The sequence below is a fragment of the Mesoplodon mirus genome (genome assembly GCF_964341445.2).
Source record: "Mesoplodon mirus genome assembly, chromosome: 19".
Taxonomy (NCBI): domain Eukaryota; kingdom Metazoa; phylum Chordata; class Mammalia; order Artiodactyla; family Ziphiidae; genus Mesoplodon; species Mesoplodon mirus.
In genome coordinates this window covers 65,074,583-65,102,498 of record NC_138995.1, presented here as the reverse complement: position 1 = coordinate 65,102,498, position 27,916 = coordinate 65,074,583, and the positions used below count along the sequence as shown (strand labels likewise).

At 48.0% G+C, this 27,916-nt stretch overlaps 1 protein-coding gene across 1 annotated transcript; it reads right to left on the bottom strand.

Annotated features, from left to right (window-relative positions):
• Window positions 1-205: 205 nt before the first annotated feature.
• Window positions 206-22,444, bottom strand: ZNF274 (zinc finger protein 274). Its single transcript, XM_082606570.1, is given in 8 exon segments — window positions 206-1,545; window positions 1,972-2,098; window positions 3,121-3,212; window positions 6,137-6,619; window positions 20,239-20,334; window positions 21,104-21,230; window positions 21,963-22,095; window positions 22,097-22,444. Coding segments are annotated over 8 exon segments (2,010 nt in total). The 5' UTR covers window positions 22,135-22,444; the 3' UTR covers window positions 206-631.
• Between the last annotated feature and the right edge of the window lie 5,472 nt (window positions 22,445-27,916).

Genomic DNA, 27,916 nt, shown 5'->3' with positions numbered 1-27,916 from the left:
TCGTGCAACCACCTGCCCTGCCACCTGCTGATCATGCTCCCAGAGCACTTCCTTCACTGCCTTGGCCCCCACTCCCCTTATCTACCCCAGCACAACTTCCCAGGTCTACCCAGGGCCCACCCCTTTCGTTTTAACATTGCTTCTTTTAATCAAGTCATTAGTGAAAAGACGTTTAATCAAATAGGTGGGAAAAAACACACAGAGATCCTACCACAGAAATATATAGTTTATTTATCTATGGTCTCTTTCAATCCTTGTCCATATGCATAAATACTTTACCACAAATATAATATCAGTGCACAGACTTTTTGGTACCTGGCTTTTTAAACTTAGATTATAAGCATTTTCAGGTTTCACTAATATCAGTTTTAATAACCAATGAACAAATTAAAATGGCAAATCAACTAAGTGAAAAATTAAATGTTTTTCCAACTGATGTATTCATTAGCGATACTCCCCACTGCTTTTCTTACTGACTTACGTGCAGGGCGGTCTCCCTGGTCATCCTTTGGTCTTGAGAACTTCATCACTCAAGGCTTTCCACGTTCAGTCCCGAATCTCAACCAGGCTCGCTCATGTGACACTGCAGGATCAGGCTTCAAAGGCGATGTCTCTTCACTTGGCTTGAGGGCTACGAGGTAGGCTGTTTCTTCTTGCATTTCACCCCGCTGTGTGTTTTCTGATGCCCTATCAGGTGCGAGCTCTGGGTGAAGGCCTTTCCGCACTTGTTACAGGTGTAGGGGCGCTCACCGGTGTGAGTCCTCTGATGCCTGATGAGATGGGAGCTCTGGCGGAAGGCTTTGCCACAGTCCTGACATGGGTAGGGCTTGGCCCCGGTGTGAGTCCGCAGGTGTTGGGAGATGGCCGAGCGGTCGTTGAAAGTCCTTCCACACTCGTGACACTCAAAGGGTCTCTCCCCAGTGTGAACCCTCTGATGCTGCGTGAGGGAGGAGCTCTGCACGAATGCCTTCCCGCAGTCCGGACACACGTAGGGCTTCTCTCCCGTGTGGATCTTTTTATGCACGGAGAAGTACCTGGGGTTCCGGAAGGTTTTCCCACATTCGCTGCATCGGCACACCTGGCTCCCTTTGTGAATTCGCGTAAACGTGATCTGCTGAGTGCTCCGGGGTAAGGTCCTCCCACAGCTCCCGCTCTCCTGGTCCTTTGCCCTGCTGCAGCTCTTCTGATGAAGTTTTACACAGGGGTTGTGTGTCATCTTTTTGACCCTGGGGTCACGCTTGCGCAAGCGTTTTCTAGAAATGATCTTCTGAAGGGAGATGTGGCTTGTGGCGGGACCTGTGCTTGCCTGGGGTTTGGGGCTTTCACCGGGTGGCTTCTGAGGGAGGGTTTTTTCCTGAGTGAGCACTACTGGTTTCAACGCTGTGTCCAAGACCTCCGGGGCCCCAGCCTGCAAGGTGTCTCCTGAGGTAGAGGGCTGGGCGTCATCCCTCGAGAATTCCTCCACTTTCAGGTGGCAGGCTGGCTCTTCCTCGGGCGTGTTGGGGTTTGGAGTTAACTGTTTGCTTTCCAGAGTAGTCTCCCACCCTGAAAGAAACACAAAGGTACAGATACTGTAAACAGAAAGTGCTAAAACGGGTCGACAGTACAACATAAGTCAATATCCAGAAGCTGTGTTTTCCCCCAAGTACAGTCATGCACCCTGGGGAGGGAGACTGAAAGCAGTGAAGCAGCAAAGAGCGGCACACTGAGCTTGGGCGAGGGCTGCGAGCGTCTCCCAGCTCTCAGAGTCCCTGTTCTCATTCACCCTCAGGGTGGACAGCAAATCAGTCCTTCACTGGACCTGAGGCTGCCTCTGTTCATACGAGTCCCACCCCTCCAGATGTACAGTGTCAGCTAAAGGCCCTGGACAGTGCAGGGGACTCGAGGGCATGTCCAGGGCCCAGAAAGTGTGTAAGCCCAAACTCAGAGCCCCCATGGCATCCCAGTCCCGGAAGCGTGGAGGGGCCTTACCCACAGAGACCAGGTGTCCAAAGGTCTCCAGCATCACGTCGTGGTACTCGGTCCTCTGTGTCAGGTCCAGCAGCCCCCACTCCTCCCTGCTGAAGTCCACAGCCACGTCCAGGAAGGTCACCGGTTCCTGCAATGTCACACACCTTGTATTTCAGCAGGAGGGTCAGGGAGTCCTTGGTGGGGACAGAAGAGAGGCTGGCGGGGACATTCTGACAGAGCTCGCTGTGCTGGGGATGCCCCAGCTTTGGGGGTTTGCTTGGAAACACTGACTGGGGCCTGTAGAAAGTCCAATGGGTCTGTTCTCACAAAACCAGAGTCTGGGGCCCAGGCTGGAGGAAGAGCCCTACTTCACAAGGAACTACAAAGTGCCACAAACAAACTGCCTCTACCCTTTGCCCATGACTTCCCGCCGGAGACCAACCCTCGGGCCAGCCTTGCACCTCCCTGGGCATACCCCATTCTGGAACAGCCCCTCCCCATGGGGACAGGGGTTGCCTGGGGGTGGGGTGGCTGCCTGGGCCGCACCATGATGAGTCCTTTCCGAGGAGCTGACCAGCACTCCGGGAGGAAGAGGCTTCCCACCGCCCTCTGTCTGGATCTGGGAGGCATTTTGCCCAAAAGGCGCAGAGCCTGCTTGAGAAGGAAGAGGCTGGAGCCCCTGAATACAGCTGTGCCTGAAGCCTGCACCAGACCACTCACTACATGAGAGCTGATAAATTCACTCCTATGCTCAAGCCAGATGTAAGCCCCGACCAAGATCACACAGACACCATCACTGGCTGCTCTCTAAGCCTCAACAGTCAGCAAGACAGGGCCAGTCCTATTTCGTCTACACCCCAGCTCTGACTATTTTGAAGCAAATCCCAGGCTTTGTTTCAGTTATAAACACCCAGCTCTGCGTTTCTGAGGGATGAAGCCTCTTTTGTTCTAACTGGGATCCAGCCTTGATCTGGACGCCTGGGCCCTCCCCCTCCTCCCTCCAGACTTCCTGACTCCTGGTCACTGGGCCCTGTCATGGTCTCCAATGACACCACAGTCGCCGGAGGGCAGGCCTGCCCTCCACACTCAGCAACTCTGAAAGGCCTGCCCGTGGGAGGCCTGCAGGGGATGCTGGGACCAGAGAAGGAAAGGGTGACACTCCCCACTCACCTCAGGCAGTGCCTTCGCCAGCCTGGTGGCCACGTCCTCCTCCTGCTGAGCTGTGGTCTGGAGAGAGCTGGTGGGGCCCTGGGTGGGCGGTGCTGGGAAAAGATGGCAGCGCGGGGTTAGGTGGGGCAAGGACAGCCCACGTCTGTCTCCAGGACCCATAGCTTATTGTGCCCCCCATTCTTCTCCCAAAGCCTGTGCCCACATCCCCATGTGTGTGACCAAAGGGCGCCACTGTCCCCACCGCGGGTCCCACCCACTCGCCCTCCAAGGACTGTTCCGGACCCATCCCTCCACCGAAGTAGCTGCCTCACCGCCACGCTCACCTCAGCAGCTGGCCTCACACCTTCTCCTCAGAGACAAAGACCCCATTTCTGGCCTCCATGCCCTCCAGCCCTTCATCCTTCCTTTCTGTTACCCCACGGAGTGGGGAGCTTCCCCTGGCCCCAGGACCAGACTCATTCCCCCAAACTCATCTCGATGCAAATTTTACCAAGTTTCTTCCACCTCAGAAAACAGCTGTGCCTGGCTTTATGGCCCCTCTTGACCATGGCTCTTTGATGTCTGACTTTCCCTATGTATCCCCACATGGTCCTTGGGCTTCTATAATGATGACGCCACCCCACTATCAAGGGGGACACACGATGTGACCCAGGCTGGCCCACCAGGCCGTTGCTTCCTCCTGGCCAAAATGATTGGATCAGGGATGAACATGGGCCCCCCAGCCAGCCAATCAGAGCCAAAGGAGCATCTGTTGGAACATTTAGGAAAGAGAAATTCCATCCTGGGAGCCCCTGCATGGAAACAGTGCCTTTGAGTGAAGCCATCAGAGGCCAGCAGAAGTATGATATAGCAGAGAGGACGGGTCCTGAAGACGAGTGGAGTTGCTGGGTCTAGCCATGCCTGAAGCTGGATTACCCTTAGACTTTTTCAATATATTGTCCTTCTCCCTTGGGCCACTCTGTGTAAGGCTTGTGGCAGTCATGCCCAAGAGGTTCAATGGACATGCTGACCACAAACGCAGGACTCATAGGTTCCCTGGAAGGCCTCTTTCGTCGTCCCCTGTAACACTAACTGGTTTCATTCACCCCCAAGGTGTGAAACGGACTCACTGCCTTTCATCTCAGTGGGCTCGACAACCGCCTCCCTGGCACCTGTATCAGCTTCCTAGTGCTGCTGTAACAAGCTGCCACGCCAGTGGCTCGAAATAACACAAATCTGCTGTCCTACAATTACGGAGATCAGAAGCCTGACCCACAAGCCTCACAGGGCTAAAATCAAAGTGTGCACAGGGCTGCATTCCTGCCGGAGGCTTCAGGGAGAACATACTCCTTGCTCCTTCCAGTTTTTACAGGCTGTGTAAAATACACGGCTCGTGACACTTTCCTTGCATCACCCCTGCCTCAGTTTTCACACCTCCTATTCTGACTCTGACCCTCCTGCCTGCCTCTCATAAGGACCCTCATGACATTGGGCCCATCCAAATGATCCAGGATAATCCGTCCACCTCAAGATGCTTAACTTAATCACGCATGCGAAGTGCCTTTTGCCATGTGAGGTTCAAGGGGTTCCAATGTGGATAACTTTGGGGCCCTCACCCCGCAGACAACAGCACCCCACACTCGGTGCCTGTGGAAGAGACCACTCCCACTGCCGCCTGGCCCTCTCCTTCCCCGCACCTGCTTGTCCAGGAAGCCCTCTTCTCTGCACCCCACCATCCAGCCTCAGATTCCCCCCTCCTCCTCAAGCATCAGAGTCAATCAGTCAATCATTCATTCACTCAAGAAACATCTTCCCGGTACCCGTCACAGACACACAAAGCGGTGTCCGTGCTCCACGGAACTCAGCCTGATGGACATCAAGCCTCATGGAGGCTGGCTCCCAAATACGTCCCGAACTTGTGCCGTCTCCCTGGCCCACCACCACCGGTACCCTCTCTACCCCACCACCGTCAAACACACATTCATTTGTCAGACTCCCGTCTTTCTTACTAGATCGGAGGCTTGCTGAGCTCATAAGTCCATGAGTCCTATCTCGGTCACCACTTTATCCACAGCCTCCACTGAGTGTATGACGTTAGAAGGCACACCAAGGGACTTCCCTGGTGGCACAGTGGTTATAAGACTACGCGCTCCCAATGCAGGGGGCTCGGGTTCGATCCCTGGTCAGGGAACTAGATCCCACATGCCTGCCACGGCTAAGAGTTCGCATGCTGTCACTAAGGAGCCCGCCTGCCGCAACTAAGGAGCCCGTGAGCGGCAATTAAGGAGGCAACGTGCCGCAACTAAGCCCCAGTGTAACCAAATAGTAAAATAAATAAATAAATATTAAAAAAAAAAAGAGAAGGTGTACCAGAAATACAAAACCTCTGTGACTGATACTGATATGGCAGCGATCCCAGAGGGATGAAAATGAAGCACATTATCTGCTGGCTTCCATCAGAAATGTGTGGAGGGCTCATTAAAGAACGCAGTGCCAGGGCTTCCCTGGTGGCGCAGTGGTTCAGAGTCCGCCTGCCGATGCAGGGGACACGGGTTCGTGCCCCGGTCCGGGAAGATCCCACATGCTGTGGAGCGGCTGGGCCCGTGAGCCATGGCCGCTGAGCCTGCGCGTCCGGAGCCTGTGCTCCGCAACGGGAGAGGCCACAACAGTGAGAGGCCCGCGTACCGAAAAAAAAAAAAAAAAAAAAAAAAAAAGAACGCAGTGCCAGGCCTCACCCAAGGGTTTCAGCAGCTCTGACGTGGGGCCTGAGACCTTCCATTTCCACAAAAGGGTCCAGAGAGAAGGCCATTCTCAGAGCCTTGGCCCAGGGGTGGTGACAGGTACGTCAGCAAGCAAGTATCTAAAGCTCTGGTTCCTGAACTGGGGTTGGGGGAGGGGGGGGAAGCAGATGTCCCTGGTGTAGCTGGAGTGGGCACCAGCCTTCCCCCCCCCCCAGGAAGCCCGGGGTTCCCTCGCCCCCTCCCTCCAGGATGCCGTCACAGGAGCTGCCCTCTCCCCACCCGTCCACTGCACTCACCGTCCTCCTCAGAGATCCAGGTCACATCTTCCACCAGGGCTACTGCCTCCTGGCAGCCCACTGGGTGCTGCGACTCCACCCACACCCGGAGCTTCCCGGGCAGCGCGCCCAGGAACTGCTCCAGCACCAACAGCTCCAGCATCTGCTCCTTGGAGTGCACCTCGGGCCGCAGCCACTGGCGGCACAGCTCCCGGAGCCGGGCCAGCGCCTCCCGGGGCCCGGCCGCCTCCTCAAAGCGGAACCCCCGGAACCTCTGGCGAGCGGTCTCAGGGTCAGTGAGATGCTTATCCAGATGTTGAGTGGGCTCCCTGAGGATGTCTGGGCTCAGGCCCTCATCTTCAGCATAGAGGGCGCGGATCTGGGCGTTCCGGGGAAGAGCCACCTCCTCGTTCAGTGTGAGGATTTCAACAACCTCGATCTTCATCAGGGGATTCCCAGCAGGAAAAGGATGGAACTGAGGGTCCAACGGAGCCTCAGGACACTCTGTAAGTCAAAAGCAGAGCAAGACAGATGGCCAAAAAATTCATGAAAAGGTGAGCAACATCGTTAACCACCAGGAAAATGCAAGTCAAAACCACTGTGAAATACAACTTCATACTCTCTAGGATGGCTATGATCAAAGATGGGTGGTAACAACTGTTGGTGAGGATGTGGAAAAATTGGAACCCTCGTACGCTGTTAGCAGGAATACAGACTGCTACGCTACTTTGCAAAACAGTCTGACAGCTCCTCCAAAAGTTAAACACAGAGTTGTATCATGATCCGGGAGTTTCAGTCGAAGAGAATTGAAACCATGTGTCAACACAAAAACTTGTACAAGAATGTTCACAGCAGCATTATTCATAATTGCCAAAAAGGGAAAACAACTCAAATGTCCATCAAATGATAAATGGACAAACAAAATATGGTCTAGCTATACAGCATGGATGAACCTTGACTACATTATGCTAAGTGAAAGAAGCCAGACACAAAAGGCCCCATACTGTATAATTCCATTTATATGAAATGCCCAAAATAGGCAAATATATAGAGACAGAAAGCAGATGAGGGGTTTCCAGGAGATGGGGGAATTGAAGGGCTTTGGGGTGATGGCTAATGGATACAGGGTTTCTTCTTTGGGATGTAGAAACTGTTTTGAAGTTAGATCATACTGATGGTTGCACAGCCTTGTGAACATAGTAAAAACCACTGAATTGTATACATTCAAAGGGTAAACTTTATGGTATATAAATTATATCTCAACATAGAAGGAAAAAAAAGACCAAGAGATAACAAGAATTGGTATGCTGTATATGCCTGCAGCCATGAGGGGAATAGAACCTGATCCCACCTCCATGGGGGCCAAGAACAAGGATGTCTGGGAAAGGCAGGGACGCTGGGTCTTGTCATAGAGTCCACAGAGCATTTGCTGAACAGAACTCCAGGATGGTCCTGAAATGCTAAGGAAAGCTCTCTGTAACTCCAAGAAGAAATGCTAATTCTAAATGACTTAGAGGTTTAAAAAAATAAATTAAAAAAAAGTAAATAACACAGACTATGATTTATTTTTGGTTAGATTTCTGTTTTATAGAGTTTTCTTTTTGACCCCAAGCCAACAATCTCCAATCAGAACCTTCTCCTTTTTCCCACTATGAATCCTCCCCCTCCCAGCCTGCCTTAGTCTCTACCAAACATAAGGGACGGTGGCTGCCCCCTTGCTCTGAGTCAGCAGCCTCTGCATGTCCTCTTCTGAGCGGTCTTTATTTCCACAACACTCACTTCCTAGCAATGTGGTAAATGATGAAATAAAACTGGAAGACGCAGGTAGTGTTAAAACACAGGTCAAGAAAATTGTGAAAGATTTCCATGTAAGCATTAAAAAAATTAATACACTGGGTTTAGGGGGATTATGACAACATAGGAATGTTCCTGTCACATGAAGTAAGAAGCAGAACAGGAAATTACTATTGAATGAGTCCTCCTAAAACCGATTCCCCTGCCGAGTTTATGATTAACCTCTGTTATCCAAAACTTTATCCCCTTTCTTGTCCCTGCTGACCTCAATCCTGTGCTAACTGAACATCAATCAACCAGTGTCAGGTGACCAATACTGCTGTGATTGATAATATCATTAAAATACAAATTCAAGTTGTCTCTTCACGGTAATATGAGCTAACAGATCCTGGAACCATGGACCACCTGGCCAGAGAATCCTAAACCAGAGACATGATGACTCCTGAAACCACGATTAAGTAATGTCACAAAACGATGATTAACCCTAGACTCTCAGTTCTTCCTTTAAAACACTCCTAAGTCAAAGACCAAGTTGGAGTGGATCTGAGACTTGTCTCCACGCAATAACCTCTTACTTTGCTGCAAACTCCTGCTGTCAGAATTTGGCTTTCTATGCCTGGAGCACAGGAGCAACTTTGCTCACACTACTGTGGAGTAATTGCAATTGCGTTAAAAAAAAAAAAAAAAAAGACTCAGGAAGCGATTAGGAGCAGCGGCTCCCTGCATACGCTGCCTCTGCTTTTCCTCGCCGTCTGCGGCCTCCCAAGCACCTGTCACATCGGCCACCGGGCGCACTTATCAGACAGCGTTGGCTGCTGAGCAGCTGGCTTTGGCAGAGTCCGCGGAGCGCGCCCGGCCCCTCCTCCGAAGGGTGAAGCAGTAAAAGGCCCATGCCCCACCCCGCCCACCCTGAAGCCTCACTCGCTCCTCTCAGAGCTCCAGGAGCGCGGGGCCGCGATTTCCGGCCTGGACGGAAGTGCGTCAGGCCCCCTCCTCACTACAATTCCCAGGAGCCTCCACGCCTCGGACTTCCGGCCCCGCCATGTTGAGGGTTTGGGTTCGCCTGAGGCCCTTGGCAGGATGGCAGCCGGTCGGCTACTGGTGGGGCTTTCGCCTCTGGCCTCCACTCGCGTTCTCTCTCCCGGCCTCCCCGGCGACAGTGGACGCGTCCTGGGGCGACGCCGGCGGAGCCTCCACACACACCTATCCGAGCTGCAGGTCTTCCCCGTTGGGTGACGCGGGGTGAGGGAGCGCGGCCGCTTTCCCCGCGAGCAACGAGCACCCGGATTCCCCACCCACTTTCCTCCCCCGCCCCCACACTCTTCCCCTGTCTCCTTACGGCTTTGTCTTCCCTTCTCGGAATTTCCTGACTACACACTTCGGGTCGGCGGCGGCCTCCACGGGCCTCACGGGCGTCGCCCGTTGCTGGCGCGCTATCCGAGGAGTGAGTCAGCTCGGGGTCAGGAGTCGCCCAGTGCCGGGTGGGGCCGCCCCGCCACCCCAGACTGGCCTTGGGCGCTCCAGGGTTGAAAAACAGGTCCTGGGCCATACTATGACTTACCGGCCGCTGCCAGTCACTTCTTTCCTACGTTTAAAGTGACTTTTTCCTTGATAAAAATCATGACAGGCATTTGATCTCCCATTTCTAACCTCTTCCCCCCACTTCCTCCCAAATAAGGTTTTGAGTTCGTTTCATCGGGAGGCTTGCCCGCCCAATTCATATCTGCGTTATCTTGAGCGTTTAGTTCCCTTCCTGTTCCTTAGGATTTCTGGAGGGTTATCTCCACATACCCCCCACCCCCGCAACCCGGTCATTCTTGATTTGAAAGCTTAGTTCACTTTTCTTTCACTTACAGCTCTTAACAGCTCTTAAGGCTTCGTTGGAATTTCTCTCTGAGGATAACTTGGGAAGCCAGGGATAGGAGTTTATACCAGAATCTCAGCAACACTGGCCTGAGAAGCAGCCCCCACAAGGGGTGGGCGTGGGGCTCCCTAGCGGCTCCGTGCTGGGCCACAGGCACCATTTTGAGCAATAATCATGCATGACACTTAAGAACAAACTTAAGTCTCCGTATTGCTTCATAGCTTTTTAACTTCTGAAACTTCCGTTTTGTACTCCTTGGTTAATCAGAGGAATTTTTATTTCATGCTTTCTCCTTTAAAAAAACCACGTTGGGTTCTTTTTATTCTACTTCATCCCCTCCATCCCCAGCCCTTCTCCTTTCATCTTGATCATGTATTTACTTCCTCCTCTTATCCTCGGGGGCACCAGGGTGTTTTCCTAGAATCTTGCATTGAATGCTCACTTAAAGTGTTAACTGTTTTAAGCTGTAGAGCCTGTCTGGGTTTGGATGCCAGGAACTCTGCCGATGTTTTTGGTGCTGAGAGTCCAGTGTATCCGCCCTCTCCCTGCTGTAGCAGCCCTTCAGGCGGACACTGGTTCTGCAGTTGTCATAAAGCACCTACAGGGTACTCTGCAGTATGTGAGACGGCCACAAGCCTCTAAACCCATGCGTAAATGTCATCCTAGGCTCCTCAGTCCTCTAACCGTCTCATCTCTTGGACCACTCCCCGAAACCTCTAAGGTAATCCTCACGGCATTCGCCCCACTTGACAGCTGTGTTTAACAGCTAACAAGGCTGAAACTGGATCTCCACCTCACTGAGGCGGGGCTGACTGACCCGCCCACTTACCCACCCACCTGCCTGGGGCTGCATAAAATCATCCCTATCAGCTGCAGCTCCAAGTACTGGCTTTCAACCCACCAGCTGAATAACCCTGGGGGGAATTTGGGCAATTTAGTCCCCTCCCCCCAACTCCCTATCTAGCTAGGGGGCTATTACACAAATTCACTGAGCCTTTGGGCAAGGGTCTTAATTCTTCTGGGCCTCAGTTTCCCCTAAGTCCTAAGTGATGAGGGACCCAAAACCAGTACTGCATGAACAATGGTAAAGGCTGATGGGAGCCGCTGTTCTCTTCTTCTAATTACCGTTTTCTTCTCTCATGTTCTCTCTGCTGCCCCCTTTCCAGGTAAGCTGTCTCCTTCATAGTGCCCACTTTCCTAGTGAACGCGGACTGATTAACCAGGTACACTAGGGCTCCCAGTCCACAAATATAATAGTAACTAATTACAATGATCTTTTACCAGCTTGTTGGGGGGCAGGGTCAGCTCCCCTCATCCCTGCTGCATACTCCCCTGTCCCTCTTCCTCCTTGTCCAGGATGCCCCCAACTCTCACCCTTTCTCCTCCTTTCCCCATCACTCTCTTCAGCTCTGCTGGGCACCCTGCTATCTCGCCTTCTAAACGTGTCTCCCCCACTGCACTGCTAAGGCTGCTAACTGGGTCTCGTGCATTGGAAACCCCTAGGCCAGACCCAGAGGAGGATCTGCCAAAGCCACGTATGGCGATCTTTACATCAGTCAAAGTCTTTGAATCAGTAACAGATTTCATGAAGGCCCCCCAAGACCTGGGCTTTTACACCACCACAGCCCCACTATGCAATAGCGTCCAACCTTTACACAAAAGAAGTCCACGCTGGGAGAGGACAGGAACCTGCCCAAGGCCACACACTGGGGAAGGGAGCAGCTGGGATCCAAACCCTCTTTTATGCCCTTTACACCAAAGAGGGCGTCACACAGCAACTATCTTACTTTTCCTCAAACGTGCCCAAATGTGTCTTATCCAGAAGTCATTGCACTTGCCTGATAGTCTCTCCTAGCATCTCCACCTTGATCTCCTTCCCCATCCAGCTCTCAGCTCTGATGTCATCATCCCAGAGCTATCTTCCCGCCCAGTTCTAAACTAGTATTGCTGACCCATGCTTCCCCACTCCCCGATAGATATCCTATTGTTTCATTTTTCTTCATAGCACTGATTGCCACCTTAAAGTATCTGACCCACTAATTTCTCTCTCCACCTCCTCTAGAACAGCACTGCCCAGTGGAACTTTCTTTGGTGAAGGAAATGTTCTAGATCTGCACTGTCCAACACAGTAGCCATTAGCTGCAGGTGACCAGTGAACATTTGAAAGACGGCCAGTGTGACTGAGGAACTGACTGGTAAGTTCATTTTAGTCGGTTTATGTTTCATCAGCCACACGTGCTAGTGGCTATTCTGGAATGAATGTAAGCCCAGTGAGACGGGGCCTCTCCACCCTGTTCATCGTGGTGACCCACCCCTATAACAGTACTTGGCATTTTGGCAGGTGCTCAAGCAGTATTTGTTGACACAACACAGCTACTAAGTGCCTTGGTGAACGGTTCACCAAGACATTTGGGCCTTTTAGCCTTATGTCTGGATTTACCCATATTTCAAATTCCAGGAAATCTCACTGGCACTGTGAGTGTCCCGTCTGAAGTTATCATGGGAGGATGGCTGTTGCTACAAAGTTCCCATCTTTTACTTAGGAGCCTAAGCAGGCCATGGGGTAAGAGGACACTTGGTTTGCACCCCACCTGCTTCTTCCCAGACCAGCCAGGTCAGGGACTTGCATTCATGCTCCCACAGCAGCACTTCTGTGGAGGACTTATAGGACTTAAGAAAGGGACTTCACACACTTCTAGCCTTTGTAAGCCCTCAAAAGAAGTCAATGCTTTTACAGTACTTACTTAAGTCTTGCATGGCATTCTGAGCAGGCTCTATTAACAATTTATTGAGCCTGCTCATTAACAATTTATTCTTCGGTTCCATTTCAAAAAAGTATCACTCACAAAATCTTTCTTCTATCTGTTAAATTGGTTATTCCTGGTATAAGCCAGAGCTATTAGCTTCTGTAATTTGCAATCTGTTGCAACTGCTCAACTCTTATAACTATTTCAGAGGATTAGCTTTTTTTTAAAAAAGGTGTTAATTGTTACAAGCTACAAGTATTTCCTCTTTTTCAACATTTTTCTCATTTTGTGCTTTGGTGAGAACGATGCTATGTATACATTGCAGAAGAACCTGTTAACATAGCACCCTGTGTTGTCACTGAGTAGCTCATGTTCCATGGAAACTATCTTTTAACAGGAAGCTGGAAAATATTCACTGCCCAGGTCAATATAGAAACACAACTAACTGGCCACTTTGTTCTAAGAAAAAGTGGTTTTAACATTTCTCCTGGGACCAATTTTGCCAACTTTACACTTTTCCAGAAATCTTTCCATCTTATTGTTGGTTCATTCCTGTACTCAACAGATAATTACTGAGCACCTACGTTGTGGCAGGAACTGGTGACATAGCAGGAAGAAGACAGTCGTTTCCATTTTATAAGCATAGTTACCGGCAGCACCTCTAAAAATGGAAAGTCACCCTCCCACCCAGTTTCCTTCTTGGGAGACAGTTACATCCTATCAGTTTCTATATTCTCCCAATGATAACCAATTGACACATTCATACTTGGTGTGTGTTTGTATGTTTTTAAGGAAAAAAAACCCATGTACATATATATATATATATGTGAAGATACGTATGTTAAAAGATATATATTTTAAGAAACATATATTCCTTGGAGATTGCTTCATATCAGTACATAGAGCTGGCTTATTCTTTATGACAGTTGGGTAAAGTACTATAATGAGAACTACATGTATTGCTGAATATCTGAATAGAGTTTCTTTTCCCCGTATAGGTTTTTAGCTTGCCTTTTATTTATTCTGTCTATCCAGAAAATGGGCTTTTTTTCTTCTTCATTTCTGACTCATTTATTCCTGCTTTTATCTTATTTTCCCTCAGGACTTTTGGAAGTATTTTTTCGCCAAAAAAGGTTTGAGTCAAATGCTTAGTTCATTTATTTTCCTTCTTATTCAGTTAACAGTTAAAGCACTTCAGGCTTTGAAATTACTCCAGGGACTGTATCTGGACACCAGAGAGAGTGGTCCCCAGATAAAAGGATTAAGATTACATGGTCCTAGAGAACACACAGGTGGATGGTAACAGAGAACATAAAGTATTCTTGAATAAAGACTGCACAGTATGTGACCACACCCTGATAGGCTGGATTCCTGCCAAAACACGTTTGATGGTCACTCAAGATTCTAGACTTTTGCTCCGTCCCCAAGGATGTGACCCTCTCAAAGTTCTTTGTAGCAGTATCTTAAGATTTCCCTTTATCATCCCTTACCCACTGTCTTGTCTCAGAGCCTGGCCTAGTCTTCAGAGTCTCCTCTTTGAAGATTCCCTCTTGTCTCTTGAAAATTTTCCAACCATTTATTCTCTCAACAGTTTCCTGAGCTAGAAAGTCAGTCATTGTCCTAGCAACTGGGGACTTACAAGGGACACTGAAATAAGGATGCATGCTCTCACCCATGGTACTTAACATTTGTTCTAGATGTTCAGTTCAGATAGATAATAGAACCCAAATTGGAAAAACAGAATGTTTTGCTATGTATTTGTACAGTTGACCCTTCATGTCTGACTATACTACACCACTTTATTTTCTTTTTAAATATGGAACGCTTCATGAATTGTATGTCATCCTTATGCAGGGGCCATGCTAATCTTCTCTGTATCGTTCCAGTTTTAGTATGTGTGCTGCCAAAGCGAGCACTGTACTACACCATTTTATATAAGGCACTTGAGCATCTACGGATTTTGGTATCCATAGGAGTCTGAAACAATCCCCCATGGATACCAAGGGATGGCTATCCTTACGTGATCAATGTTTTGCATAGTTTGCCTTCCTTATGACCTGATATAAAAACAATGAGACATTTCATTTATATTAAGTGTGGTTCTCTTCAGTGTAAGTTTTTCTGTTGTTCTGTCAAATAAGGTGAGAGCTAAGATGAATGACTTGCCTGTGCATATTGCATTGAGAGTCTACTCTCATATGAGTCCTCTGATGCTGAACACAATGAGGACTCCTACTGAAGGGCTTCTTGCCAGTGGGTTCTGTGACTCCTGAAACCTTCCTAACACTAATTATTTTCTCAGACACTCTCCAGTATGACTTCTATGATGCTGAAAAAGAGAGCTATTCATGAAACCTTTCCGTAGCAATCATGTTCCCATGATTTCAGAGTTCTCAGATATAATTATTTGGTATAAGAAGTTTCCCAAATTGAACAGAACTGGAATTTTTTGTCCAGTATGAATTCTCTCAAATCAGACTATATCAGGCCAGAAGCCTTTCCTGCTATGATTATATTCCTGAGATTTCTTCCATGTTTGAGTTCTCATGTTGGAAAACTCATGATGAAAAGGACTTCCTCCATTCAGGGTCTCCTGTGAGTCTGCATGTGAGTCTCCTGTGTGAGCTTTCTCTTAAAGGCTGAGCTGAGAATAGGCTTTCTCACACTAGTCTTGTTCTTGAAAGAATTATCCTTTGTATAAGACAATTGATTTCCTACATCCCCCACATGTTGGTTTTATATAGCCCATGTGAGTCCTCTCAGGCTACACAAAGGATGAAATCTGGAGAAGAATTTCCTTCTTTTCCTTCCAGCAAAAAAATCTTCTTGTACAAGCTATTTTTTTCTACTGATGTTTGTACTAATTTGAGAGTTGCCACGTTCATGTTTGCAGGGCTCTTCTCCTGCTTAAATTCTTAACCAGTCAAAAAAAGTTAAATATCCTGCAGGCTTTCCTACAATCATGACCTTCAAAATAGTGTCTTTATTGCTTTCCTAATGTTTAAATCTAGATTATGTCTCAAGCTTTCCACCCAAACCACACATATAGTATTACTTTCTTGAAGAACACTGAGTGAGAAGGCGGGAGATTTGAGTGCCATCAAATATTTCTCCACATTCCTTATCTTCATAGCATCTTTTCAAATTAGTGCCTTCTTGAGGATAAATACCTGTCTTCAGCATTTATCCAGTTCCCCTTCTACTTCAACCAATGCCTATGCTGCCATTTTTACTGTCATGGAGAGCTGAAGACATGCGAAATGCGCTGCATCAGAGAGGCCTAGCTTTCATTCAGTCCCAGTCCTCTGCACTGAGGAGAGGCACAGCTACTCTAGTGCTGGGAGAAAGAGACCGCGGCAGGAGACGGCTCTCCTACCAGTACAGCAGGCCACCCCACACACCTGATTCCCGTGTGGTTGAGCACTGCCTCAGGGGGGGGTCCAGGCAGATACACTCAGCTGGCTTCACAAACCTCTACCTGGGTGTTTCAAGTCCCCTCGCATTCACACGTCATTAACAGAGCCAGTCAAGACATGGCAGAGTTCTAAAAACATTTGAGTCTACGTGAAAGCTATTAGGTAGTTCTTTGTACTAGTCAACTAACTGTTTGCCTAAAATTATTTCAACATAAAAATAAAAACCAAAGAAAACCTCTATTTCCACCCTTCAAAAGTCTCTGCCTTTATCAGACTTACCACGTCACTGACTAATGCCAAAAATTCCAGGGTCGTAATATCGCTGTTATTGTATTTTTAAAATGAAATACTGATACGTTAAAAAAAATGTATATAGTAAATGTATATGTTACAAAGAATAGTCACAGGAAATCCCTTGAAGCTTTCACCTATGAGCAGTTCTCAGCAGTTTCCTTTCCTTTGCTCTCTTGGGTCAATTACTCAACTAGCCCCACTGAATCCACCTACGAATGGGGAGGAGCCAGCTTCTCCCCAACCCGCTGCTACGCTCTCAGGCCAGGTATTAGCACCTCTTCCCTAGATGGTACCACAGCCTGCTGCCTGCTTCCGTCTGTGCCCTTCCATTTTCACAGAGTGAGCTGTGAAAAGCACACCACACACGTACTCAATGAAAATCAAACCCCCTTTTCAGGAAGCCCTGTGTGCTCTGCCAAACTTAACTTGCACGTCAGTACACCTCGGTTACCTCCTCCCAGCCCATTGGGTGACTTTCCATTCCCAGAATGTGCCATGCCTGCTCCATCCTCACAGTAACCCCAAGTGGTGTTTGTACCTGGAAACTCTTCCCCACCACTCTTACACGTCTGCTGACTTTCTTTTCTTCAGGAATCGGCTTAAATCTCACCCCTGCATTGTCACCTGACCAACTCCTCTAGAGTAATTCCCCATTGCTCCCTACTTTACACCGTGTTCTTTTTCTTCTCAGTACTTACCACTGTTTGTGTTTACACAGTTATATCTATGTAGCTTGTTTGTAGAAGGCTGTCATCTATTAGACTAAGGAGTCTACAATGGCAGGGATTATGTTAGGTCTTTGGCTTACTACCTAAGTGTACAGTTTTTTGTTTTTGTTTTTTTTATATTGCATAGGACACAAGAGGCCTTCCACAAATATTTGTGAAGGAAAGAGGAGGCAGTGGAGGAAAAAAATCACATAAAGGACTCTTTGTGACACAGCAGAAACGTGTTAAGCACCTATCACCTCAGGCCTAGCCTGCAAGTGTCCTGGTAAGCCTCCCTGCACAAGGTCTCTTGTTCTGGGGCACCACCCCTGCATCTCCTGTCACCTGTCAGGCCAGGTCCCCTGAGATGTGCAGAACCATAGGTGCCCAGTGCCCCCCCCGACAGCAGCTAGATTTAGGAAACTACTAGACCATCCAGAATTGCATGGCTGGGAGGTTTGCCCACATGGGACTTAAGTTCCAGAGAGGATGAGACACAGACCTAAGCCAGAGCCACAAAGATGGGAAGAGACCTTAGGAGGCTGGATCAACCAGGGGGAACAGAAACCATGTTGGGTGAATACAAAGTGCTTGTGTTGCTGGGGACCTTCCAGGTAAGGTTTGGTTTAGTGACCTGTGCTCATGGTTAGAAGGGAGGTTTTCATTGTAGAGAATGAAAGGAATGACGTGAATATGGAAAAGAAAAACAAAATACTAATGTTGAGCTATCAGGCTAACAAAGGAGTCCAGGAAAGGGGGACAAAGAGTCAGTGGAGACTCTGGTCTGTGTTGTGGCAAACAGAAGGTCATCGCCAAAGGTGGGGCCAGGTGCAGGCTTCACAGCCGAAGACTGCCAGGCTGCTCCGAAGCCACTTTCATGAGAGCAGAGAACAAAGGCGGGGAGAACACCCGAAGTTTTCCTTATAAAGCCAGGACACTCTGATACAGAAGTGTCCAAAAATAACAAACACAAAGAAGAAAACCACCCACCTCCCCAACCTAATTTATGAATATTGATGCAAAACCCCTAAAAAAATAAGTTAACAGACACCAGCAACACATTACAACAAGGGCACTTCTATGATTATGTCACTGTTAATTGTTCAAATGAGAAAATCCCCATGGTCGCTTTGGAGGGGGGAAATTGGGGCTATTACTAATTTTCATTTATTAGAAAGGGTGAGGTGACTATTTCTTTATCCAGATAAAAACTGATTTGAATCACAGAATCCAGCAGCATGCTTGTCAAAACCCAGAGACTTGCCCTTTTAAGTCTAAGACCAGATACTCAAATCATCACACTCTCAGCCCAGTGTTTTGGAAGTACCAGATACGATGAATGCAATTACATGATCATGCAAATGAAGTAAAATAATACAACTGCCTCCTTTACACTTGCCAGTAAGATGACTTTGTACTGAGAAAATTAGTGAGACTCTAACAAAACTGTTACAAATAATAAGAGAATTTAGCAGCATGACAGGTTCATCTGCGACAACTAAGGAAAACTGCAAGGGATGATTAACCTGAGCAGATTAACAGCAACTACAGTGAACTCCCAGCAGCACTTGGAAGGCCTGACTAGCACGGTGAGGTAAGCAGATCCCTCTGTACACCTGTGCCAAAGCTCAACTGAGACCAGTTCTGCATCAAGGAATGTCTGAATTCAATCAAATGTAAGACACATTCTAACAAGATTTTCTCAATGAATCCTGACAAGCTGATGGTGAGTGTTCATTTGGTTGAGAACAGATAACAGGTGTGTTGTTTTCTCTTTTTTTTAAATAATGAGAGGAACTACCATTTATCCAAGTTTGTTGTAAAGTTACAATAAGTACAGCAATATGGTGTTTACTCAGACACTGACAGACCAAGGGAGCATAAGGGGCCAAGAAGGCCTGCACATGGTGATGACTATGGGAATTAAGTCTGTGATAAAGATGGCGTTTCCAATAATCAGAAGAACCAAGTCAGAAAACGGTGTTGAAAAACCTTGTGCCCCACATCATATACACAGGAAAACCCAGTTATAGGAAACAGCTAAAAAACCCCCACAAAAATACCACAATTGACAAAAGTATTTGTACAACCTGCCTATGTATGACGTGAAACCTAGAATACGAGTAAAGACAGATTTGAAAGAAAAAATATCTGAAATCATAAAACTTCTTTATGGAGACTAAATAAAGGTAAAAGATAAATGTTGGACTGGTATTTGCAGTATTAACATCCATAACATATAGTATATAGAGTCCTCCTGACCACACAAAGACAAACCAAATAGGAAAAGGGAAAATACATAAACTAACAAAAGCAAAAATACAGATGATCTGTAAACTTATGAAAATACGTGCAACTTCATGAGGGAAATATGAACTAAACTGAACATATCTTTTCCCATCAGATCTGCAAATCTTAAAAGAGGACTATAAATCGCTGGTATCTTATGAAAAGGAAAAGGAGCTCTCATGTTCTTGAGCAGCTATATGTATTTTAAAAGATCTTAGCAACAGTTTGTTGCTACCAGATTTTTTCATTTACATCTTGGTTGATTCTAAGTTCCATTTCTAGAAATCCTTACCTACAAAAAGATAACTTGACTGCAAAAAAAAGTATGCGAGGAAGTTTTTTGCAACAACTTGAATGTCCATCACGAGAAAAATCCAGGGCTTCCCTGGTGGCACACTGGTTGGGAGTCCGCCTGCCGATGCAGGGAACACGGGTTTGTGCTCCGGTCCGGGAGGATCCCACATGCCGCGGAGCGGCTGGGCCCGTGAGCCATGGCCGCTGAGCCTGCGCGTCCGGAGCCTGTGCTCCGCAACGGGGGAGGCCACAACAGTGAGAGGCCCGCGTATCGCAAAAAACAAACAAAAAAAGTCAAAAAATCAAATGTGGACTACGCTGCATTTGTTAAAATGAATGATGGAGACCTGTCTGCACTGAGTATGGAAACACCCCCCCAAAACAAACATATATCCGTAAATGTAAACGTAAAACATCTAGCCCGAGACACACACCAGTTACTGGAGATGACAGGATGGAAGGGCAGTTAGACGACGAGTGAAGCAGGGTGAGGGAGCCCCTGCTGCCAACGCGGCACCGGCAACAGGTTTACGTTCACCCAAGGAGTACACCCCTGATTCTGAAGCCAGAGGAAAATGCAGGGCTTGATTCAGCATGTCTGCAGCTACTCATCACAACACCCCACTGGGGGTTTTCCCCATCCACCTCCTTTTCTAAAACACTAGTTCCTCACTAACCAGGACTCACGTGCCAGGACTCCCATGTGCCTGGTTCTCACCTGAAAAGGTGCCTCGAGGAATTCCTCTCTCCACGGACCAGAGCTCTTCCTCCTCCTCTAACTGAGATACCACATCTGGCTTGGAAAGCTGATGTTCTGCCCAAGGGAAAAGAGACAGTGCTTGGGGGGGGGTCTGTGTTCGGGAGAAAATACTTTCCTGCTGTAGCAATTCTGTTCCTGTGTTCTCCCCTGCTAGGGCATGACTTCTGGTCTAGGGCAGTGTTAATAACCCCACCCATCCCATTTGCCAGCTGCTTGCTTTTCTGGACTCTTGCCAGTAAAGGAGGCACTGGGACCTGGTTTTGGCCAGCAAGACACAAAGGGAAGTTTGTCAGCTAGGGCCCTAAGGCATTTTTTTTTTCTTTGTAAGTATGACAGCTGTAGAAAGAGGACTAGCCAGGGTTGCCGTCTCTCCTTCTTTCTGCCTTGAACACGGACATGATGCTTGGCATCACGGCCATGCATATACTAACCTAAGAATGGAAAACTTCACACTAACCATGAAAAAATGGAAAGGACCAGGGTCTCTGATGATACTCCTGAGCTGTCAGACACAGACACCACGTCCTGAAATTCTTGTTACAAACACAGTAAACATCCACTGCGGCAGCTGGAAACATCCCTGATAGACCCACCTCCCTGGTATTCAACGCCTCTGACGGATGGACTAGGTAAAGCTTCAGAAGTTATATGTGAAGTTGCCCTTTTTCAATGGGTACAGAGTAAGGCCCTCTCCCTCAGGCTCCAGGGCCTTGACACTTGAACTCGGATCCCTGCAGGCTGAGCCGAAGCAGACACACACTTCAGAGGCACCACATTCGTGCTGCAAAGCGCAGATCTTTATTGACACAGAGACCATCCTTACCCACTGAGACAAGGTTCCTGTAGTTCTCCAGCAACACCTCCCTGTACAGGGACTTCTGTTCGAGGTCCAGCATTCCCCACTCATCCGGGGTAAAACCCAGGGTCACATCTTCAAAGGTCACTGGTTCCTAAAACCCACAGGTGTGTGTTCAGCCAGGGCCTGTTCACCCATGCTGACAGGAAGGGGAGGCTGACTGAGCACATGTAGGCACAACAAGGTGACCTGAGCATTCCAGGTGTGTCTCATCATGAGTTCCTGCATTTGTCTAAAACAGCAAGCCCAAGCTTGACCCTATCAGGTCACAGCAAGGAAGACAACCCATGAGGCTGGAGAAGATTTTTCATTCTCTGAAAACCTCTCCATTTTTTATTGACCTGGGGATTCCAACATTTGTATCAGTGTGTATACCTCCTGCTAGGAGATTGTGTGAGCTGAATCATCAAACCCCAGCCTTCAGCCCCCACCCACTGCCCATACTGCTTCTACTTCCTTCACCTGTCAAGGATTCATCCTCAGCTCTCTTCTCTCAGGGACTAAGCTCTAATGCCAAAGTACTGTTTAAATATAAGCCTGATCCCTGTTTAGACCTGACAATGCATACCCCCACGCCACCTCCAGTTTAAACGGTAAATTAGTATCCCCCATACTTGGACCTCTATTCTAACCACTCCCTTGGAAAGTAACTTGCTATCTCTCCACTCACGAGGGTCTCTTCTTCCCATCCACTCCCCCTCCCCTTCCCGAGATGCTACGGGGCCCGGGGGCATCTCAGGGAAGGTGGTGTCCCACCATCATCCCGCCACCCGCGCTCCCAAATCCAGGGGTAGACTCAGAAACTCAGAAAGAAGCCTCTACTCACACGGAACCAGGCCGTCGGAAGCCCGGTGGCCATACCTTCCTCTTCCTCAACGTGTCTCGTGGGAGTGGGCAGAGTCCTGAGAAGGTCGAATTTGGGAGGTGGGAGGGGCGTGAGTGCTACGCCAAGGCCCCCCGCCCCCCTCGGCCCAATCAACGGGAAATGACAAGTCCATTCCCCACCTCGGAAGACGCCCTAAAGGAATGTCTCCACCTGCTCTTGAACACGCAAAGGGACGGTTTCCCACCTTCCTCACCGAGAGGGAGTTGCCCCCCGCCCCGTCTGCCCGCAAGCGCCGGGAGGGGGTGGCCCCGCCCCGCGTCCTCTGGGCCCCGATTCCCCGACTCCCACTGCCCCTAAAGGCCACACGGCGGAAGGACGGCAGGCGAGGCTGCCTCTGGGCTGCTACGCTTGGTGTGGTAGGGGCCGCGGCTGGGCGCTCCCCGCGGAGTGGCCCTAGAACTGAGCCCCCGACAGGCGCAAGTTTCCCGCCGCACTCACCCCGCGCGCGGCGCACAATGGCGCCCGTCGGCCCGCGGCGAAGTGCGTCAGCGCGCCGGCCTGGACTACAACTCCCAGGCATCCCCGCGGCGCGGTGCGCCCCACCTCGCGGGCGGCGGCCATCTTGCCCGGCCAACTCGGGGCGGCAGGCGAAGCCCAGGCGGCGGAGAGCGCCCTCGGCGGTCCCGCCGGGCAGGAGGAGGCCTTGGGAGGGGCAAGTCAGGCCGCTGGCCCCCAGCACCTGGGTGGGCGACGACGCAGGCCGGGAGGGATCCACGCCCTGCCACGAGGGCTGCAACGCATGGGACCGGCCGGAAGTGGAGAAAGGGAAGCTTGGGAGGGGCAGGGCCGGAAGTGCTGAGGGGCGGGGCGAGCTTCTGCTCACACCCAACATGGGGGGGCGGGGCTAAAGTCCTGCCAAGTTCTGGGAAGAGGGCGGTGCTAAAGGTGCGTCCACGTCTAATGGAGAGGAAAAAGGGGCGGATTGGGAGGGTGGGAAATGTTCTGGAGGCGGGACTGAAATCTGCCAGAGGTCCTGGGAGGAAAAGAGGGACGGGTGTGCCCCAAAGTGTGCAGGGGGTGAGACTAAATGTCCTCCAGGTCCAGGGAGGGGAGTGGGGGTCAGGACTGTCTACTCAAGTTGTGCGAAGGGCAGGGTTAAGTGGACCCAAGGCACAGGGATGGGGGTGTGGCTGTTGTCTACGGCAAACCAGAGCTAGACGGAAGTTAAAGCGGTGAAAGCAGGTTTTATTCAATAAACTATTGCAACCGAGGAAGGGAGACTCCAGTGTAGAACTGAGATCAGTTCTGAATACAACCAGAATAAGTGGGGATTTATGGCCTAGGATTGGCGGAGTGGGATACTGGTGGATAGAAAATGAAGAAAAGGAGACATCAAGTCTGGGGGGATTCTGGCTGAACCAAGATAATAGGCTTTTTTACTGAAGGCAGGCCCAGGTGATGGGATATCACCTGGGATAGAGAGTGGAGATGAGAAGTTTGATCAGATATCCAGATGCTTTATCAAGGAATTCTTGATAAACTGACTTAGAATTCTTGCTAAAATGGGATTCTACGAGAAAGTACACGTATGGAGCTTACTGGGGAGAAGGTTCAGGGTAGCCTGTCTGATGTTTGGTTAAGCAAAGAATCAGGGAGTTGGAGTGGGCAGGACAGGGTTCTCGGCCCTGTGTCCTCTTCTGTGAGCGAGATGCCCATAGCTAGGAAATGGGAGAAGTCTTTCGCTGCCCAGGACCTGGTGTGTGCTCTTCTTCCTTGAACCCAGCCCACTCTCATCTTTCTTGGGAGCCCAGGACAAATTATTGTCATGTCTTCCTCAGAGTCCAGTATCTGGTGTCCTTTCACCTTCCTTAGGTCCCAGGGCCCAGGCTCTGATGTCCTCTCTCCTCCTCGGTGCTTGGGGCTCTCTTATCCTACTCTGACCCAGGGCGCAGTGTACTCTTTCTCCCCTTCCTTGGGGTTTCCTAGCAGGTTTCAGCAGCCCTGTTCCTCTGCTTGGATCATCCTGTCCACTGCATGCTAAACTTGATCCAGGAGTTGTTAATTTCTATGGCCACTGTGGAGAATCCACGTGCAGGGTGCACATTGTTCATCTTATTTGTTGCAGTTAAGACAGTGTATCTGTTGACTTTTGCATATTATTATTTAGAGACTATGCAGATGTCTTTACTTCTAACAGCACTTCCCTGGATTTTACTTGGCTGTTGATAAAACAACATCCCATTCATTAAATAATTTAGGCCTCTTTTCCGTACTTTGACTTTAAAAAAATTGATGTTCTATAGCCCTAGGTAGTGGGACTGGACAATTAATTAGCCATATTATTGTTTTGTTTTGGATGTGACTAGAGATGCTTCCAGTGATTCACCATCAAGTCTGATGGAGGCCTTAACATCTTAAGAAAGCAAGCCTTCTTGGAAGTTCAGTTTTTTCTGTTTGTGTGGTATAGAATAAAAACATGATTTTAGGTTAAAAAGTGTTTTTAAATAAGTATAGTATTTGAGATTGATTTCATGAAACCCACTTGAATACAACTTTTAATAATAAATTGCATGTTCTTTTTTCATTTAGCAAATTAAGCACACTAATTTACTGTAATTGATTACATTTAAAAAATTTCTGAACAGATGTTAACTATTATGCATGTAAAACGTCAAAAATGTTATGCATCCTGTTTGCATACAGGACCCTAATCCTTTGTTCTAAGCCTTCAGGGCCAGAAGTATTTTAGAACTCATAAGCATTTGGATTTTAGCAGTATAGTAAGGTGCATACACTGTGCAATATGTAACATCCCAACAGGTCTGGGGCAGCGTCTGGGTATATCTTTATCAAAATATATGAGGAGTCCCACTAAGTTAAGAGAGAAACAAAGTGTAAATAGCCGTGTTAGTTCAGGTAAATTTTGCAGATACATAATAGGGGGAAGAAGCTTTTCATCAGAAAACGTTTTAGAATTTAGAATTGCAGAAAAGGCATTGTGGATCATTTATGAAAATTGCTGGATTAGCAGTAATAATTGTTTCATTCAATTGCAAAGTTTAATTTGCCCTTTTCCTCTCTTAGTATTGTCTGAAAAACATGTTTATTGAGATACTGAATTGTTGAAATATGTTAACATTCTTTCATATGCTTTTTAAAATCAGTAGTCCACTATTGGTTTAATTTAAACAATATATGACTAAGAATAAGAGATATAAAACTATATATTGACCAAATCACTGTGGTAGCTGGTGGCATTCAATCGACTGAATCATGGACCTACAGTTTGATTTCCATTCACCGTTATTATTTCATCACACATAGCATCTCAAAGTGTTCTATGTGAAGGGGAACACTTTAGAAGTCATTTAAAAAACAAGAAAACGAAGAAAGATGTATATTTTTGTCTTTAAAACATGAACCTCTAGGACACTTCTCAACTCCTCAGAGCTTAAGAACTTCAGGTTAGAGAAGGAGGAATAAATGAATCAGCATTTTACCTGTAAATTATTAGTATCATAACCATTTCCTGAAAATAGGCTTTGGGGTCTATTTATTACTGCTACACATTTGTTCTTCGCCTGTTCTCCCACACGTCAAGAATAAGTTCAAAATCACGATAATCCAGACAGGATGTAGCACATGGGGGAAAGGTGAAGAACCTGAGCTCTGAGCAGAGACAGACCACGTACAGCTTCCAGAAAGTGATCTGTTTCAAAAAGGAGTGTAGGAAGTCCACAGAATACTGGACAAACCAGTAAGTTGACTTTGGAATAATCCAGTTCAAAGCTTTGTACCCTGTATCCTATAGGGTGTGTTTAGCTGTAAATAACTGAAAATCCAACTACCATAAATAAACACCATTTCCTCACTGAAATGGATGTCTACAAGTAGGAGGTTCCTGGTACTGGTTAAGCTGCCACCAGTGTCATCCAGGATGAGGCTCCTACTTTCCCTCTTGGTATCATCAAGTGTAGGAGTGTCTCATCCTTTGGCCACTAGGATGTAGACAAGGGATAAGCCAGCAACCTGCTTACTGCTGGTCCTGAATACAACCCATTTCAATATTTCTCTCTGCCTTAGGAAATTGACCTTTTCCTCTCTGATGAAAATTGACCCCCATCTTTCTCCATTCTCTTGTTTATTCACTCCTCTGTTCGATAACCATGGATTGATATACACATCCAGTGCAGAAGGATATCTGCTTTCAGCAACATGAAGTTTAAGGTTTCTGTATGTCCTTGTTACCACAAAAAAGATAGGAAACAGACGTAAGAGCTGTAACTATTAGAAAAGAGAACATAAAAATGCTTCTATTAATAGATAACATTACGGACTTCCCTGGTGGTCCAGTGGGTAAGACACCCCACCCCCAGTGCGGGGGGCCCAGGTTCGATCCCTGGTCAGTGAACTAGATCCTGCATGCATGCTGCAACTAAGAGCCCACATGCCACAACAAAGCTCCCGCATGCCACAACTAAGAACCAGCGCAGCCTAAATAAATAAATAAATAAATAAATAAATAAATATTAAAATATATATATAACATTAGAATACTTTAAAAATCCAATTGGAAATTTTAAAAATCCATAAGATTGTAATAAACCAGACAATAAGAAATAAAGATAGGGCTTCCCTGGTGGCGCAGTGGTTGAGAGTCCACCTGCCGATGCAGGGGACACGGGTTCGTGTCCCGGTCTGGGAAGGTCCCACATGCCGCGGAGCGGCTGGGCCCATGAGCGACGGCCGCTGAGCCTGCGCGTCTGGAGCCTGTGCTCCGCAACGGGAGAGGCCACAACAGTGAGAGGCCCGCGTGACGCAAAAAAAAAAAAAAAAAAAAGATACATGAATCAACACACAGGTACACACAAAATCTGTATAACCTTAACAAGTATATTGAAAAGGAGATTCAGAGTAGAAGCATAAAGACGTAATTGTCTGGGATTAATTTGTTGGGAAATGCAGGGAACCTACAGGAAGATAAGTTTCTGGAAAGAATTACAAGTAAAATTGCATAGATGAAGATGAGTATTATGTTCCAGGTTGGGAAGCCCAACTATAAATCCCAAATCATTAGGCTCAGTACAACAGCAAATGGGATTGCGGGACTACAGTGGGCTCTTTGGGAGCCTGGCCCTTGACTTTGCTTGTACTTCCTTCCCCTTTAAAATGTGAGGGAAGGAGCTGACTGCCGTCTTCACAAGAACAATCAAGTTGGATTCAAACTCATCTTAAGGAGAAATGCCCTCAGAAAGTACTAGTTCAAAAAAATTCTTTTTCTCTCCAATAAATTTAGACTTCAAAGCCATCAACAGCATGCAGTAATAATCATAGAATTGTGTGTGTGTGTGTGTGTGTGTGTGTGGTGACAGGGCATTCATCTTGTTCAGCAAGTTGGCACATTTTTTTTTAATGGAGGTATGGTTTTCTTCAAGCACCTTTTTGTTTTTTCCCTACCCAGAGAGGACTCATGTCACCCACTATGAAGACTGAGGGGGAGAGGGTACCCATGTCTGCAAGTGTAATTTGGTGAATCCACCATATGCCCTTGGTCCTGTGTGTTTTCACATCATATCCTTGGAGCTCTGGAATGTTTCTTTGCCTCCTCTGTAGCCCCTTGGCAGTGCCTCTCAGGCTGCAGCTGACCCTTCTTGCTCACCAGTGGGTCTCTGCTCCTTGTGGGGTGTCCACCTCCCGAGGAGTGACTCTAAGTCAGGTAAGCAAGCGTCAGCCTGAGCCTGCAGAGCCTTATTACCTGTGATGGCTGCTCCTAGGAGTCCCTGACTTGTGTCTCAGCATGATTAAACAAGAGACTTGAGAGCAGAAGCTGGTTGGGAGCAAGAAAGGTTATCATGTGAGATTTTGGGGGGCCATGAGTAACAGAACGTGCCACCATGCACTATCTCGTTGCGTGAAATCCAGAGCAAGAGCTTCCAGGGATGGTTTCAGGTTTC